General features: G+C 43.3%; 1 protein-coding gene across 4 annotated transcripts in view; it reads left to right on the forward strand.

Annotated features, from left to right (window-relative positions):
• fermt2 (FERM domain containing kindlin 2) overlaps positions 1–7,322 on the forward strand; it is a 39,901-nt gene extending 32,579 nt beyond the window's left edge. For 2 of the 4 annotated variants that reach the window (XM_060052697.1, XM_060052700.1), the window contains 4 exons: positions 2,778–2,798; positions 3,353–3,477; positions 3,816–3,957; positions 4,824–7,322. In XM_060052697.1, coding sequence (XP_059908680.1) covers positions 2,778–2,798; positions 3,353–3,477; positions 3,816–3,957; positions 4,824–4,997 — 462 coding nt within the window. In that variant the 3' untranslated portion in view covers positions 4,998–7,322. The remainder of the gene's footprint in view (positions 1–2,777; positions 2,799–3,352; positions 3,478–3,815; positions 3,958–4,823) is intronic. The other 2 variants (XM_060052699.1, XM_060052701.1) reach the window with 1 other exon arrangement.
• The last annotated feature ends 8,618 nt before the right edge of the window (positions 7,323–15,940 follow it).

Genomic DNA, 15,940 nt, shown 5'->3' on the forward strand with positions numbered 1-15,940 from the left:
GTGTGGCGAGACCTGTCCCTCACGGAGTGTTACCCGGGACTATCCATACAGGAGATGGGTGTTGTTTTGGGGGAAGGGCTTGTTGATGTGTGCCCTGAAGGGGAGGCGGAGCAAGGCGGAGGAGTTACTGATGTTTCCCAGATGGGTGCCTCCTGGCATCGGTGCCGTGTTGTGTTGGAATGCAGCCTCTCGCACCCTCCTCCAGCCTCCACCCCAAACTCCAGCCCCACACCCTCCCTCACGCAGCCAGCCTTGAGTTCCCAAACTCCCATGTCTGCCCATTATTGTCTCTCCGTCTTTATCCCTCCCTCTCTGACACTATTGATTACCTCGCTCTTTCTTTTGCTTTCTCTCTCCCTCTGTCTTTTTCTCTCTCCCCTCTCTATTTCAGTCTCTCTCTCTGTCTCTGTCTGTCTGTCTGTCTGTCTGTCTGTCTGTCTGTCTGTCTGTCTGTCTGTCTGTCTGTCTGTCTGTCTGTCTGTCTGTCTGTCTGTCTGTCTGTCTGTCTGTCCCCTCTGTCTCTCTCTCTCTCTCGCCCCTCTGTCTCTCTCTCTCTCTCGCCCCTCTGTCTCTCTCTCTCTCTCTCTCTCGCCCCTCTGTCTCTCTCTCTCTCTCTCGCCCCTCTGTCTCTCTCTCTCTCGCCCCTCTGTCTCTCTCTCGCCCCTCTGTCTCTCTCTCTCTCTCTCTCTCTCTCGCCCCTCTGTCTCTCTCTCTCTCTCGCCCCTCTGTCTCTCTCTCTCGCCCCTCTGTCTCTCTGTCTCTCTCTCGCCCCTCTGTCTCTCTGTCTCTCTCTCGCCCCTCTGTCTCTCTCTCGCCCCTCTGTCTCTCTCTTGCCCCTCTGTCTCTCTCTCGCCCCTCTGTCTCTCTCTCGCCCCTCTGTCTCTCTCTCTCTCTCTTGCCCCTCTGTCTCTCTCTCTCTCTCTCTCGCCCCTCTGTCTCTGAGGAGAAGCCAGCACAGCAGACGGTTCACCTTATATACCTGATTATTACAGTAGACACACTGTTGTCTGGCTCAAGTCTCTCTTTCACACTCTTTCTCTCGCTATAATTCAGATGGAAGGTCACATTCTGTATAAAATAAAAATACACTTCATGGATTAAAAACTACATGGATGAATTTAGAACTACAGAGTGAACTGTCCCTGATATCTGTGTCAGTTACCAATCTGATCCTTTCCAATTCTAATGTCTCATTCAATACTTGTTCCATTACTCATACCGATACCATTTATGTTATAATATGCAGAAGTAATTCTTGGCTCTTCTAACCAATAGGAAAACTGTATCTGGAAAAAGAAGTGTGTGTGTGTGTGTGTGTGTGTGTGTGTGCGCGTGCGTGCGTGCGCGATCAAACTTATACATCTAATATATACCTGTACCGGTAGAGAGAGTGGGGGGCCTGGTTTGCATTAAGCTCTGCAGAAGGACTGCAGTGGTCCCGGGGAAAGGGGGTTTGAAGAGGGGGTGGGTGTGATGACTCAGTGGAAGTCTGGTTCTCTCTCTAACCATCACCCCAGCATGAAGTGGTTGTCTAGCCAGAGAGAGGCCGCTGGATTCTGATGACGCATCCTCAAGCAGGAAATGTCTGCAGATCGACGCGGCCCGATCGAAATCCCAGCCGCGTGTGTGTCATCTGGGATTTATAATGTATTTAAAAGGAGTTTAATCTAATAATAAAAACACGTTTAACGTGCACCAGAGAAATTCAGAGCATGGCACAGTGCGTCAGCGTTTGAGGTCGCCATCGTGTGTAGAGTACATCAGAATAATTGGTAGTCTGACGGTGGAACGGCCTACAGGGGGCGCTGGTGTTGTCTATCTGGTCTGGCACCACTCAACCAGACCACCCTCTTGCAGGGGGGGGGGTATGCTCAGGGCCGTGTGTGTGTGGGCGTGGCGGGTCAGGAAACGAGCCGTCACTGGACACACTGAGCGGGAAATATGTCCTCTCTTAGTTAGCTGTGGACGCAGACGTGCATCATCCCAACCCCCATCCCTACGCCAGATGCACACTACACGTACACTCACCCCGCCCCTACTAGGGAGCTTCTTCATGATGCTTTCCATCTGAGACTACAGCACAGTTCGAAGAAAACACACTTTTTAATATTTGTGGTTATTTTCCTTTTCAACCATATTAATATATGGAGCATACAGGGTTGTTCTTGTGTTTTTGTTTTAAATAAACCAAATCGGTGGCTCTATGACATACTTTAGTATCGTTGAAGAGTTGCTCATTCTGCACAATCTCTTACCGTTCTCGTCCTGCGCTGGTACTTGTCGCCATCTAGTGGTCATAGAAGGAGTAACAACTCGAGAGTCACATAAGCCGCCAGATATACATTGTCAGATACAATAATTTCCGCATGATCTATTTACCAATTAAATAATTGTCCCTGTTCCCAAAATGTATTTAAAATCAGATTTTATTATAATGGAGGCCAGGGCACCTGACCTTACTCTTAGGTGTTTGAGATGAAAGGCAGACACTGTACTCCTACTATGACATGCTTCACCCTCTCCTCTCTTGCCTCAAATATTGCACCCACTCCCTCTCCCAGCGCTCCCAGCCTCTCAGCAGCTCACCTCTACTGGTTTTGTGTTTACATTTGCAGCATGTTTGCTTTTTATTTTATTTTTTTAAGATATGCCAGCCTTCAGTGCCCTTCTTACCTCCTTGTTTTTTTCCCCTTGTCCCTTTTCTGTCCTTCATGTTTGCCTCTCCCTGTGTATGCATCTTCTCTCTCTATTTCCACATCTCTGCCTCACCTCACCAGCCAGGCTTTATCAGGGACTTGGTAAGTGCGCTATTCCGTGTGTGTTAGCCACTCGTGTGTTAGCCAGTGTGTCCTAGTTTGTCTTGTTTGGGGAGAAGTAGCTCTCTAACATTAACCTGTGTGTGTCTGCTGTTAATAGTAGTGTTTCACTAGCGTTTTGTTCCATCCTTAATGAGGATACACACACGCACAAGCATGCGCAGCATATTAACCCTAGTTTTCTTCCTTAGGTTGACCCTGTAGTCCTTGTGTTGTGTAACTCTGTGTGTATAAAGTAGATGTTTGTTATTATGATGACATCACTGTGGTTATTGTCGGACCCAGGGTCTCTCCCATGCCTTTCTTCACCTGAAGTTATTTAAAGTTAAGCTTTTTGTTTGGTGTGTTTGCAGAGAGTAACTTTTCTCTCTCTCTCTCTCTCTCTCTCTCTCTCTCTGTGTGTGTGTGTGTGTGTGTGTGTGTGTGTGTGTGTGTGTGTGTGTGTGTGTGTGTGTGTGTGTGTGTGTGTGTGTGTGTGTGTGTGTGTGTGTGTGTGTGTGTGTGTGTGTGTGTGTGTGTGTGTGTGTGTGTGTCAGATCTCGGCCAGGATCCTGGAGGCCCACCAGAACGTTGCCCAGATGAGTCTGATCGAAGCCAAGATGCGCTTCATCCAGGCCTGGCAGTCGCTGCCCGAGTTTGGCATCACACACTTCCTCGCCAAGTACGTCTGCTCAAATCCCCCAGAGGCACCTCCTCTGTTTAAATAATAAAGGGGTGGTAATGGTTCTGATTTCAAACCTTTAACTCTCCTTTATTTCTCAGCCAAAGGCCATTAAATACAGTTTATTATGATTGTTTTTTAGCTATCGTTTCGGTTGATTTCTTCTTAAACATGTCCCTGGTTGGAGTCTTATTAGTTAGTTAAAAGTTTTACTACAGCCGAAAGGTCTAGATTTTACCAGCATATATCAATATTTGTACTTTTTGGTTTTATGTACTTATGTTTTTTTAAGTTTGTATTTTGGTCTTTATTCATTTCTATTTATTTCTCGCCTCTAGGTTCCAGGGCGGGAAGAGGGAGGAGCTTATCGGCATCACGTACAACCGTCTGATCCGCATGGACGCCAGCACCGGCGACGCCATCAAGACGTGGCGCTTCAGCAACATGAAGCAGTGGAACGTCAACTGGGAGATCAAGATGGTACAAGCACTTTTTTTTTCACTGCCCATTGTGTCCACAAGTCTCACTTTTTTCTCTTAAACATGCATATTTTCAAACCCATGCTTCTCATTTTCAACGGCAACAGTTGAGAGGTAATCTCTGCCACCGATGAAACCGATTGTCATTGGTTGACAACGGATTTCAAAGTTCAAAGTCAGCTTTATTGTCAATTACAAAATATGTGCAACACAAATAAATGAATCAAAATTTCGTTTCTCTGACCCACAGAGCAATAAGTACAAAAGGATACAATTTGGTAAATTAAGTAATAAATATATATAATAAATTATAAATATTCTAAAGAAATTATAAATAGTGCAAATGTAGGCAAAACTATACGGTAAAACAAAAAGGTACATGTACAATAAAGTCAAAAAAAGTAAAGGGTTCTTGGGGGCAAATGGCAGGGGGTTTCAGAGTGCATATTAAATGCATATCGAACAAATCGAGGGGCAGGATAGCGACCGTGGCTATGGTGTCGAGTTGACTCCCAAAAGGAAGGTTCGGGATTCAATACCCAATGCCTGGGGAACATGGCCTGCTCCTTAGAGACCTAATGACACAATTTCAATATCTCATAGATAACAACCACACGTTTTGTTGGTGAACATCCAAAGCCCTTAAAGATGGAGGTCTGAGTGTGATTAGCCGGATGTATGACGGATAGTTGAGCAACATTTGCTACAGTCCAGTGGGTAGGCTGGTAGAGTGATCTATCCAGCGTTCATCTAGGTGGACACGCCCACTTGTGATGTCAGAATGGCAGATTTTCAAAACATCTTGTAAAGGCTAATCACACTCTCACCATCCACACCGTGCTCCCTCTCCTCCTCTACCACCACCAGGTGACGGTGGAGTTTGCGGACGAGCCCAGCCTGGCCTTCATCTGTGCCGAGGTGGACTGCAAGGTGGTGCACGAGTTCATCGGGGGATACATCTTCCTGTCCACGCGCGCCAAGGACCAGAACGAGTCCCTGGACGAGGAGATGTTCTACAAGCTCACCAGCGGCTGGGTCTGAGGGGTCAGGGGTCAAGGTGCTAGCGGTCGGGGGGGGGGGGGGGGGGGGAAGGCTGGGGTGTTAAGAAATATCTATTCTATTGTATTCTTATTTCCTGGCGTGTGTGATTTTTGTTTATTATGACGCTTGCAGAGTCTGACAAAAAGCTTTGCCACTCTTTTTTTTTTTGGTTCATTTCCGATCCCTAACATCCTGTTTGCTAAAACACTAAAGATGGCCGCCTAACACAGTCCGGAAGACCTCTATCACCACCAACCCAACCATCACAACTTCCACTTTGCTAGGAGCTGCCTTAACAACCTCTGGACAATATGATGTTTGTTGTTTTTAACCCCTCCACCGTATTCACCTGCCGTTCTCCTGTGCCTCCTATTGGTGGAATGGTTGCCCTGACAACCAGTAGAACCCAGTCCCATGGCCGGAATCCTTTTCGATGCCAAAGACTTCCTTACCCCTCTTTCTAATTCCTTTATTTTCTCTCTCTCTCACTCTATCCACTCTGTCCCAGCTTCTCTTTTGGTCTTTTCAACTGGACCAAAGGGAGCAGATGTCCACCTTCTATAGCCACACACACACATACATACATACATACATACATACATACATACATACATACATACATACATACATACATACATACACACATACACATACACACACACACAGCTCTGACCCTCCGCTCTATGAAGGATGATTTTCACGTTATTATCTCGAGATCATATGAAGGCGCATGTAAGCACTTCTATCGTTTAGACCAGAACCCCGAATGAATAAGCTGTAGTCGGTATTTGAAGTTAGTTTTTTTTGAGATGTGTCCTTGTGCTTTGGTCTCGACCGAACGTGTCCATGTTAGTATCGAAGCGGTGGATTTTCTCTGGGTCGAGTCGTTGCTCTGTAGCTCGTCTCAACGCAAAAGAAGATACTTGAAGAGTTTAAACCGAGCCCTCCCCCTCCTAATTTCAGTCTCAACCGACGTGACGATAGTTAGACGTTATTAAAAACACAAAAGATCTGTGACACTAGCGTGCAACCTCGCATATCCATATGCCACTGTTTTTGTGGTTTCTGGTTTAATTAGTCAACAGTCAGTTTTCACGTGTCGAGCAATCAAAATAACAGCATTTATTTCCTTGTTGAAAGAGTTTTTTATGCTTTTTTTTTTCTTTTTTTTGGGAATGCAAAATCTGAAATGGTGGCCATAGGAATCAGTGGTGTGAAATGTAGGGAGGGATATTTAGAACCTGTGCTCGATCCTTTCGCCATTTTGGAGATGTCCGTTACCAATAGCATGTGGTGCATTGCCTTGTTCAAGCACTGTGATGTCTGTGCTCCTCAGTGCATGTAAACCAGCCCACAGTCTGTATAACATTGCACCGCCTCACCTTTTAACTGCCATTGTTTGGTCCTTACACCGTATAGTATTATTAGTATTATTATTGTTATTATTATTATTTTATCTTGTCACGCACCAGCAAAAAGGTCACCCAAGTTTTTTTGAAGAAGGAATATATACAAGTATTTTTTTGTTCATTTCTCGCTCATCCTCAGTGTGAAAGAACAGTAAAATTAAGTGTTAGTTTTTTGTAACTAATGTAAAAACAGGTTTTATAGAATTGTACAGATGTTTCATTTGTTGCTGCTTCTTTTTTCTTTCTCTGGGTTTTTTCGGAAGTGTACTCTTGCAGGAAGAAAAAAAAGATGGGGGGGGGGGGGGGGGGTGTAGTTTGTGGCCATTGTGTAGTACCTCTGTGCCTGCAAATGTTGTTGTCTTGTTTTTGAGTTTCAGATGAAGAAATATATAAATCTATATGAAGATGACAGGTCTCAAACTCCAGGTTTCTAGGATTTTACGAAGATTGTTCGTCCTCAATACATTCGTTGATCGTTTTATTTTGCAATGTCGATATTTCTCACACCTTTTTAATTGTGCTCAGTGTCGTCGTCTCTACTTACAAACATAATTTGTCATTCTGTTTTGTACTTAAACGTCTGTGGCAGTCAGTTGCCCCTTCGCTCTCACTATATGAACTATCAATGTTTAGACGCATTCGCTTTTCAAATATTCTTCGCTAAATTTATAAACGTATCACGTTAAGTTTCAGGGTTTCGTCACGGTTGATAAGCACGCCATTGGTTTCTACCCTGGAGTTTGAGACGAAGCGGTTGATACAAACAGAAGAGAAACACGAGCCTAGCCTATGGTGTTTATGCTCTCTCTGGTCGTGTATTCGTTGGCCTTCCTGTGTTCACCGCAGCAGTGCATGGCCTGTTGTGCTGACTGTAAAAATGCATTTATTTTAAAAAATAAAAATAATTTTTATTTAACTTCTCATGGTCTGTTTTTATTACTTCTGGTTATTTATTGTTGTCATAGATAGACAAAGACATGTGTTTTTCTTTATGTTAACGCATCTCATTGAGTTGTGATGTAGCTTCATATCCACCAGAGGCCATACTTCCCCACAGTCCATTCTTCGCTGTTACGCAGAAATGTTTCATAGCGCTGGCCAGAGCGGACAACTGCAATTCCTTGGGTGGCACGGGTCGCACACCAAAACCAAAAGCCCTAACTGAATTTGAGGAGCTCTATTGGTGTTGTAGGCTCTAATCCTAAAACTATGTCAATTATGAGCTAAGAATCACGTGCTGATAAAGTTCATTATTTTACAGTTAATGCTACTAATTATCTGTCGTCCACAACAATCTTGTTTAAATTTGGGGCAGGGGGCAGCTATGGTATCATGGTGGCCATGGCAGCGACAGTGGTGCCAAGGACCTCCAAAAGTGTCTAAAACTACAATTTATATAAACACTACATAGCCTATTTGTGGACAGTGCTGCATGGATTTATTCTAAAAAGTGAACACAAACTTCACTTTCGCTGGCCCCTCTTGGAAAACCACTGACCTAAATCAATGCTTACTTCCTCCAAGACGTCTGGAACAAGCTCAGTCTCCAGAGTGCATAGGCTACATTAAATATGACGTGTCTGGTGGACTTGGCTGTACAGTGTGATACAGGCCACATGTTGGTTAATCCCATAAACCATATAAAGGTGTTCATAAATCTGGTTCCATGTAGGTTTAGTCGTTATAGACTTTGTCTCTCTAGGGTGTTAGTTGTTGGGTTTAATCCCCAATTTTCACATTCAATACCTGTAAGGCCTCCTTGAGCAAGATGACCCACCCTACCTGCTCATTAATGGCATCTCAAGTAAAATCACTTTGGGTTAAAGCATTTGCCTGATGACAAACAAGTACGCAGCAGAGACATTTCCTAAGTGGGAATGTATTTGCCATCAGGTTAGGGTCAATGCAAGGATTGGAATACAAGACAAGTCGACAACAGGTCAGTTACTGCCTTGGTGGAACGGCTTGACAATGGTGCAGAAACTGAGCCTGCACATTTATTTTTCCAGTTTGGGATTTTGTTCTCATTGTGTATGATGTAACTTCCTCAGTACTCCTCCTCGTCTGCACGCTACTCTAGCCTTCACACCATGGCGTTTCAGAACCATCATGTGGGGCCTCAGCAACAGCCAGTCTCCCCACTCCCTATCTGTGTTAATTTAGAAGGGGCTTAGATAACGTGTGTTGCTAGGATGAACAAATAGTCAAAACTATGCCAGAAAATCACCCAGATCTTTACAGATGTGTTTGATCCAACTCAATTTCACAGCCAAAGACAGATGTGTGTCATTTTGTGTGTCCACCCAACAACAACAGTATGAGAGAAGGAATTTGTGTTTGTGTGTGTGTGTCTGCATGTTTTATTGTGTCTCCCACTACGATCAAGAGTTCACTGCATTGTTGTTTAGCACCTTTAAGACGCTTTAGCCAGTGTCTGCTTCTTGGAGGCCAATGATGACATCACCGCAGCTAGATAGATCTGCCCAGAACACGAGAGGTGGGGTATCGATCTTAAAGGTGGCATATACCACCAAGTGTGTGTGATTACAAGCCTTTACAAGCCGTTTTGAACATCTACCTCTTCTGACATCACAAGTGGGCATGTCCACCTAGATGTATGATGGATAGATGAGCAACGTTTGCTACAGTCAACTGTATAGGCTGGTCTGATCTATCAAGCATTCATCTAGGTGGACACGTCCACTTGTGATGTTGAAGTGGCCGATTTTTAAAACGGCTTGTTTTAACATGGTGGCATTATATGTCCCCTTTATGGGACCGTGATTGGATGAGAGGCAACGTTGGGGTTGACTTTGAGGACTGTGAGATCTTGATGACCGCAACCCTGAAATGACTGCATGCATACCCTCTTCATGGAGAATCAATCAAATTTTGGATGGAAGGATAAAAACTTTGAGAAGGTTAAACTTTGGGGAAGCTAAGTGAGAAAGTACACTGAGTGAAGTGTAATAAGCTACACAGCATCTGTTGGCATTAACACAGCTGTGGCTTCCAAGAAGTTTGACCCCCGCACTAAGTTCCCATCAAGAGGACATTTGAGCTCCTTTCGCTGCCTCCAAAGTAATTTTTCTCAAGACAGTTGATGAAAGTACATGAAATAAGGAGTAAATATAAATCATTCAAAAAAGAAAGAAATCATTTGATTGACATTGACATGTTTTTGTGATAACAAGCCTTTAGTAAAAAAAATCAAATAAGAACACTGTGGATACATAATTTGTGATTATTTGGATGATTTGTAAAATATTGGGTGGCCAAGTTTTTTATAGCCAACAAAAGGCTGCAAACTTTAGCGGCTCAGTTGTATTGTGTATTTCCTAATGCATGCGTGTTTGAATTTCCTCCTGGTCAATCTCCAATAAGCCAAGTACTTCTTGGCAGGCTGTTCAGCGCAGGATTTATTTTGAAGTCTACTGAAAAAATACATGGAGGGTTTTGGAGAACTGACAATAGGGGCCGAGTGTGTAAATAAAAACAATTGTAACAATCTAACTTCTTTGGCTGGGGAGTTATTTACTTTTTCTCAAACTCGGGGTGGAGGAACAACGCAACCAATCATGATAGACATAAAAAACTGTTGTGCGTTTGTTTACCTCGAAATAGTAACAGGACGATATTGGAACATAAAACAACATGAAAGCACAATCTTTCACAACACTGGAAAGGGAGGACACTATATGCTGATGTCATCTTTTTTTAAGTGTGTACTCGTAAGGTTTGATACTTGTGCTTACAAGAAGCACATGTGTTTGCAATATCCAAGCAGACTTTCCTTCTCTCTCATGTTGTTTTTTGGGATAGTGAGACTTTCCAATATGGCTGAAATGTATACTGTTGAAATGTGTACTATAATGTATAATGTATATCATTCCCTTACGGATATTCTGGTTTTGTTTTCAAGCATGGGTTGTGATGAAAATGCTTTTGAAATAAAATGTCCTAAAGGAAATGTCTCTTCCTAGTCGTGGCAGATGAATTCAAACCTCTGATGTGTTCAGATAAATTAGCCCAGCTTAGTTTGCCTTTAGTGTGGTTGTTGAACAGGTGAAGGCCTTGTTGAACAAACCTCGCACACTGTGTTGGTCTTTGCCCAAGGGTCAAGAGATGAATTCCGAATGAACAGGAGGGGAGGTTAGAATATGGCTCAGGAAGTCTCTGGGTCCATCCCACACTAGGTATGGGCCTACTTGGTCCTATCAGAGGACTCAAATTGAGATGTGACCATGATGACCATTTTCTTAATTGCTATGCCTGTTAGCATAGTAATTACGAATCCATCAAAGAAACAAAGAAGTAGAATTGTGTGAAGCACACACACAAGCTCTGCTGCACACAGCGCACTCATACTGAAGAGGGTGCCCTATCAAGACCCCTCTTCCATCAGCCTTTGTCCTTGAGAAAATAAACACAATCTACGCCCTTTTTGTGTAAGTATGAGAGCGAAAGAGAGAGAGAGAGAGAGAGAGAGAGAGAGAGAGAGAGAGAGAGAGAGAGAGAGAGAGAGAGAGAGAGAGAGAGAGAGAGAAGAGTTATATTAGTAGCTACTCTTTTTCTCGCTTGAATGCTTCAATTGTTCTAAGCCTCACTTGTAAGTGGCTCATTTGGATAACAAAGTGCCCTCCCAGTGACACACGATAGGCCTAGACACGCTCTGTACACTGAGCGTGGATTAGTATGCATCACTTCCGCACACTTTTGAGTCCTTTTTATTGAAGGGGATCCACTTGTCCCCTGGCTCCTCTCAGCCTCCCACATCATTACACCTAATGGGATAATTCAACCCTACTCGCCCACGGAATCCTGTTCCTCTTAAAAAAATATCCCAGTCGCCCCAGCCAGTTCCGGCCAGCAATTCACAGAGGGCGTCAACGAACTGGATTTACAAGGACGAAGGCTTTTGTTTATGTTTGTTGTGTCAGATGCGCTCTAGCCCCTCTCTGTCCCTGAGGCATTATGGTAAATGGGGTCGATGAGGCAGTTGTTAAGGGTAGCCAGGTATATCATGTGGACCTGTGCTGCTTTGTTGTAGAAGAACAATAAAAACAAGGGAACGATCATGCACAAGGCTACTGTGAGAGGTGTGTTGTTGGGACGCAGGCTGAATGAAGATGAAGAGGGTCTGTTCTTCACGGTCCACAGAGGACACATTAATTTAATAGATGCATTTTCTTTTATCAGATTACTTTTTTTATTTGTCTTTAAAGATTGCCCCAGCTTTATTCATCCCCGGGCTACTATACAAGGGTTTATATTGTGTATTACCCTCTTTGTTCTCTGGTGGTGTCTTCTGTGTCGGGCTGAATGCCGAATCGAAGAAAATGTTCTTATAGGGGACTCTTGTCGGATCAATGAGGAATCAATTGACCCGTTCTGACCCATCTCTTTTCACTGCGCACTCGTTATATCTTACAAAACCTTGTGGATCTTTAGTGACATAAAGATTCTGGGTTTAATACGAACCGTTATCCTTTGTAATTTCTCAAAATAGCTATGTTCAAAAGTCCAGAACAGCGTGTGACTGAACAGCGCATGCCATGCCTTCCCTGCAATAAAGAAGAAAGAGACGATAAAGGGAAGAAAGAGAAATCTAAATTGGGAAGTAAAATTGAACGTTGGTTGGATTGCGAAACCTGCAAGGATGTGAGCTTATTGATCGGCTTAATGAGCATCCGCTGATGGCTATCTGGGAGAGAGACCTTTAATTCCAGAGAGAGAGAGAGAGAGAGAGAGAGAGAGAGAGAGAAACTGTAGACAGGGTAGAGAGTCCCACTCCAAGCTTGGTTGTCAACTAAGATATAGAATGAAGACAAGGGTCCTACAGCTCGATCTAATCTATGAATATCTCCACCCGGCATAGCAGTCACTCAATGTACATTGAGTATAGTTAAGGCCTACTTATTCTTCGTATTTACTTGTTATAGAAAGGTACCATTTTGGCATGCACGTGTAGAAATATTGCAATGCAATGTCTAGTTTAAATGATATAGTAGGTGTTGAATTGTATTAAGTTTAATGAAGCTAAAGAGGTCTTTTTGAAAAGGGTTGTCGTATTTATTTATTTTCCATATCAAATTACTTTCGTGATATTTTGTTGATGACCTGAGCAGGTGAAAGCCAACACATACCCACATACACAAAGAAACACACACACACACACACACACACACACACACACACACACACACACACACACACACACACACACACACACACACACACACACACACAGCCTATCAGTAAACTGAGCAGCAGACTGTGGAGATGGCTTCTGTTTGTTCCGTCTAATGATGCATGGCTTCATTATGAATGCCTGCCATGCAGATACAGTCACTCCAAAATCCAACAAATCAGCACACATCCGGCTATTAACTTTTCCCCAGACTGGAGGGATTCAATCCCTTGTTTCATTTGTTAACAAAATCCTGCTTTCAGGGAGTAAGGCAGCTCCCTGTTAATAGAGGAAGAGGAAGCACTTAATTTTCCTTCTCGAGCTAGAAACTAATTATGCTAGGTGAGAAGAAGTTGTCATTCCATTTATTTTTTTATTTTGTAATGCCTCTATTTATTTTATAGTGCCTTCAAGATTGTTAGAATTGTCAGTGAGATAACACCTTCTATTTTCTTGACCATGCCTAATAGGGGACATTGTATTGATTCTGTGTGGGTATTTACAACAGGAACTGTTTTCTTTCTTAAAATTGGAAGCTCAGCCTACCTTCCACACATATTTCTAGAGTTTGTTCCTCCTCTCGTTCCTTCGGTTTTCGACTGTATTCAACTTCTTCAACTGAAATTAGGTCCAGAGAAGGAGGATTAACCAGGTTATCTGTCCAACAATGGCTAAGCAAACAAGGGACTAAAAGGGGCAAAAAAGCCCAAGGAAGTATTTTTATTTTGACTGAATTGAGAGCGGAGACACTCTTATGCCTTGTCCTGCCAGCTGTGGTGTAGAGAGCACAAGAATAGCACAGGTGCACTGAGATAAAATCTCTCTCTCTCTCTGTCTCCATTTCTCTCTCTATCTCTTGCCATTTAACACATTAACTCAATTCTTTGTAAATAGAGGGAAGAGAGGAATTTCTTAGAATGTATATAAAGATGAATAATTTGCAGTGTCTGATTCAAACCCAATTTAACGGTGCCCGTATGGGAGAGCAGACCAATAAATAAAGCGAACCTAAGACCTCTTAGCATTTAATCATGCTGCACAATTTGGGAGAAATCTGTCCACAAAAGTACTTGATTACTTACAGGAGTATGAGAAAAAACTCAGATCTCTATGAAATGCATTTGCTTTCACATCGCCAACAGAAGCAAAAATGTAATCGTACAAATGGCATGGATAAAGAAATACATTTAGAAAAATACTATGTGTTTTATGACAAATCTCATACATTTTCTAACAGACACCTGCAGATTTATCAGGCTCTGTTAATGAGCGTGAATCACGATTCGAATCCTCAAACTCAACCACTTACCAAGTTTATTTTGACACCTTACCTACTTTTATGGTATGTGTGCTTAAGATAAAGGCATGTGATACACATAAAGACGATGGCGTAAAAGCTGACATATCCAACACATACAGAGATTGGGGAACTGAAAGTGTGTGTGTGTTTGTGGCGTGGGGCAGCATGTATGCATGATTTTATATTATGAGGTAAGCGTTAAAACAATGATTATTTATTTAATTTGCTAATCTTTTAAATGTACCTATGTTACTTGCTTCTCACAACTCTCAACTTATTTGGGTAAAGTTAGTTAAAGCAAGGCTAGGGATATGACAAGATATCTAAGGACACAGTTCCAAACGTCCTTTTCTAGGAGAGAGAGAGAGAGAGAGAGAGAGAGAGAGAGAGAGAGAGAGAGAGAGAGAGAGAGAGAGAGAGAGAGATCTGTAACCACAGATTCTGGCTGCAGTGTCTATTGCCTGAGCTGCATGAGTCACAATGTACCGGTTAGTGTTGAGCAACGGTGGCTTGTGGTGGGGTGAGTTGAGGCAACCGGCTGCAGATACAGTAGGAGTAGAGACTGTTAGTGCCATACAGTCCCTCGGCGTAGCCTGGCTCCTGATGTTCTGCTTTCTACGCAGAGCGAGAAAGCAGAGTGGCCAGAGACCGAGTAGTTTAAATTCCCAGACTGATCGACACACTCCTGATAGTGTGTGTTTGTCTGTGTGTACTTCCTGCCTGTATTTCTTTTGGGTTGCATGCGTGCATTTTTGTCGGTGTGTGTGTGTGTGTGTGTGTGTGTGTGTGTGTGTGTGTGTGTGTGTCTGTGTCTGTGTGTGTCGTGTTCCCTTTCACCCCGGGCTTTTTCCATGATCCCTCGAAACGCGGGGAAAGTGACTCATAACCTCAGAAGTGCATTTAGTAACAAGCTGTGGCTTGAGGAGAAACGTCCATACATGGTCTTCCTGCAGGTTTCAGAGCACACAGAGTCCTGTGTGTGCCTGAGAGTGGACCTCCTGTCACCCTCCCCCAGCAGAACTTAACCACAGACAGACAAACAGGACTCTGGAAATCAAGGTCTGAAGGTGATGCTAAAACCAACCAAAGGTTTGGCTCTTCACTGAATAATTGAAGCCTTACGGTAAATCTGCCTATGGATAAGGTGCAGCATGGGTGTTGCACTGCTAGGCTGATTAGTGTTGCAGAATATTCTCCAGAAGATGACCTGAGCATCCATATCTATTGATATAAGTTTGAGTCATGTTTGGTAACCACCAGCTTTTCAGCTTTTCAAACACATAACAACAAATGAATAACACTTTCATACTATTGGCCCAATAGCATGGGGGTTTATGCTACATGTTGACCAGAAATATTACACAAGTTCTATGGAGTTACACTCAAGCTAAACTGCACAACCAATTAATTGCTCAGAAGATTATCGTCCACATTGAGGACTGGAGTCATTGTCACTTCAACAGAAACACATGGAATCTGATGCACAAACACACACACACACACACACACACACACACACACACACACACACACACACACACACACACACACACACACACACACACACACACACACACACACACACACACACACACACACACACACATTCCTCTGCAACTTTGGGGTTGGCATGGTTATGGGAACACATTCTTTACGGCCACATAGTCCGACCTGAGTGCTTAAACACAATCACCCACGACACATAAAGGACTTTACTACTACTTACTACCTAGTTAGGCCTACAATATAGTTTGCAAGAAATAAAACGATTCATTAAAAGATAATAATGTTCTATATAAATCCTGCTGTTTAATTGGACATTTTGAGGAAGAAAATGTGAGAATGCTTTGACGCTAAAGTAAACCCAGTCACAAAAAAACAAAGGAGTTTAAGTACTTTCAACTATATAGACTTTGGAAAGTGGTTCTGCAGATCTCTGAGCAAGTGGGTGAGTGATAGAGGGAGAGCAAGAGAGAGAGAGAGCAAGAGAGAGCGAGAGAGAGAGCGAGAGGGAGAGCGAGAGCGAGAGAGAGAGAGAGAGAGC

The sequence above is a fragment of the Gadus macrocephalus genome, chromosome 5 (assembly GCF_031168955.1).
Source record: "Gadus macrocephalus chromosome 5, ASM3116895v1".
NCBI classification, from domain to species: Eukaryota; Metazoa; Chordata; class Actinopteri; order Gadiformes; family Gadidae; genus Gadus; species Gadus macrocephalus.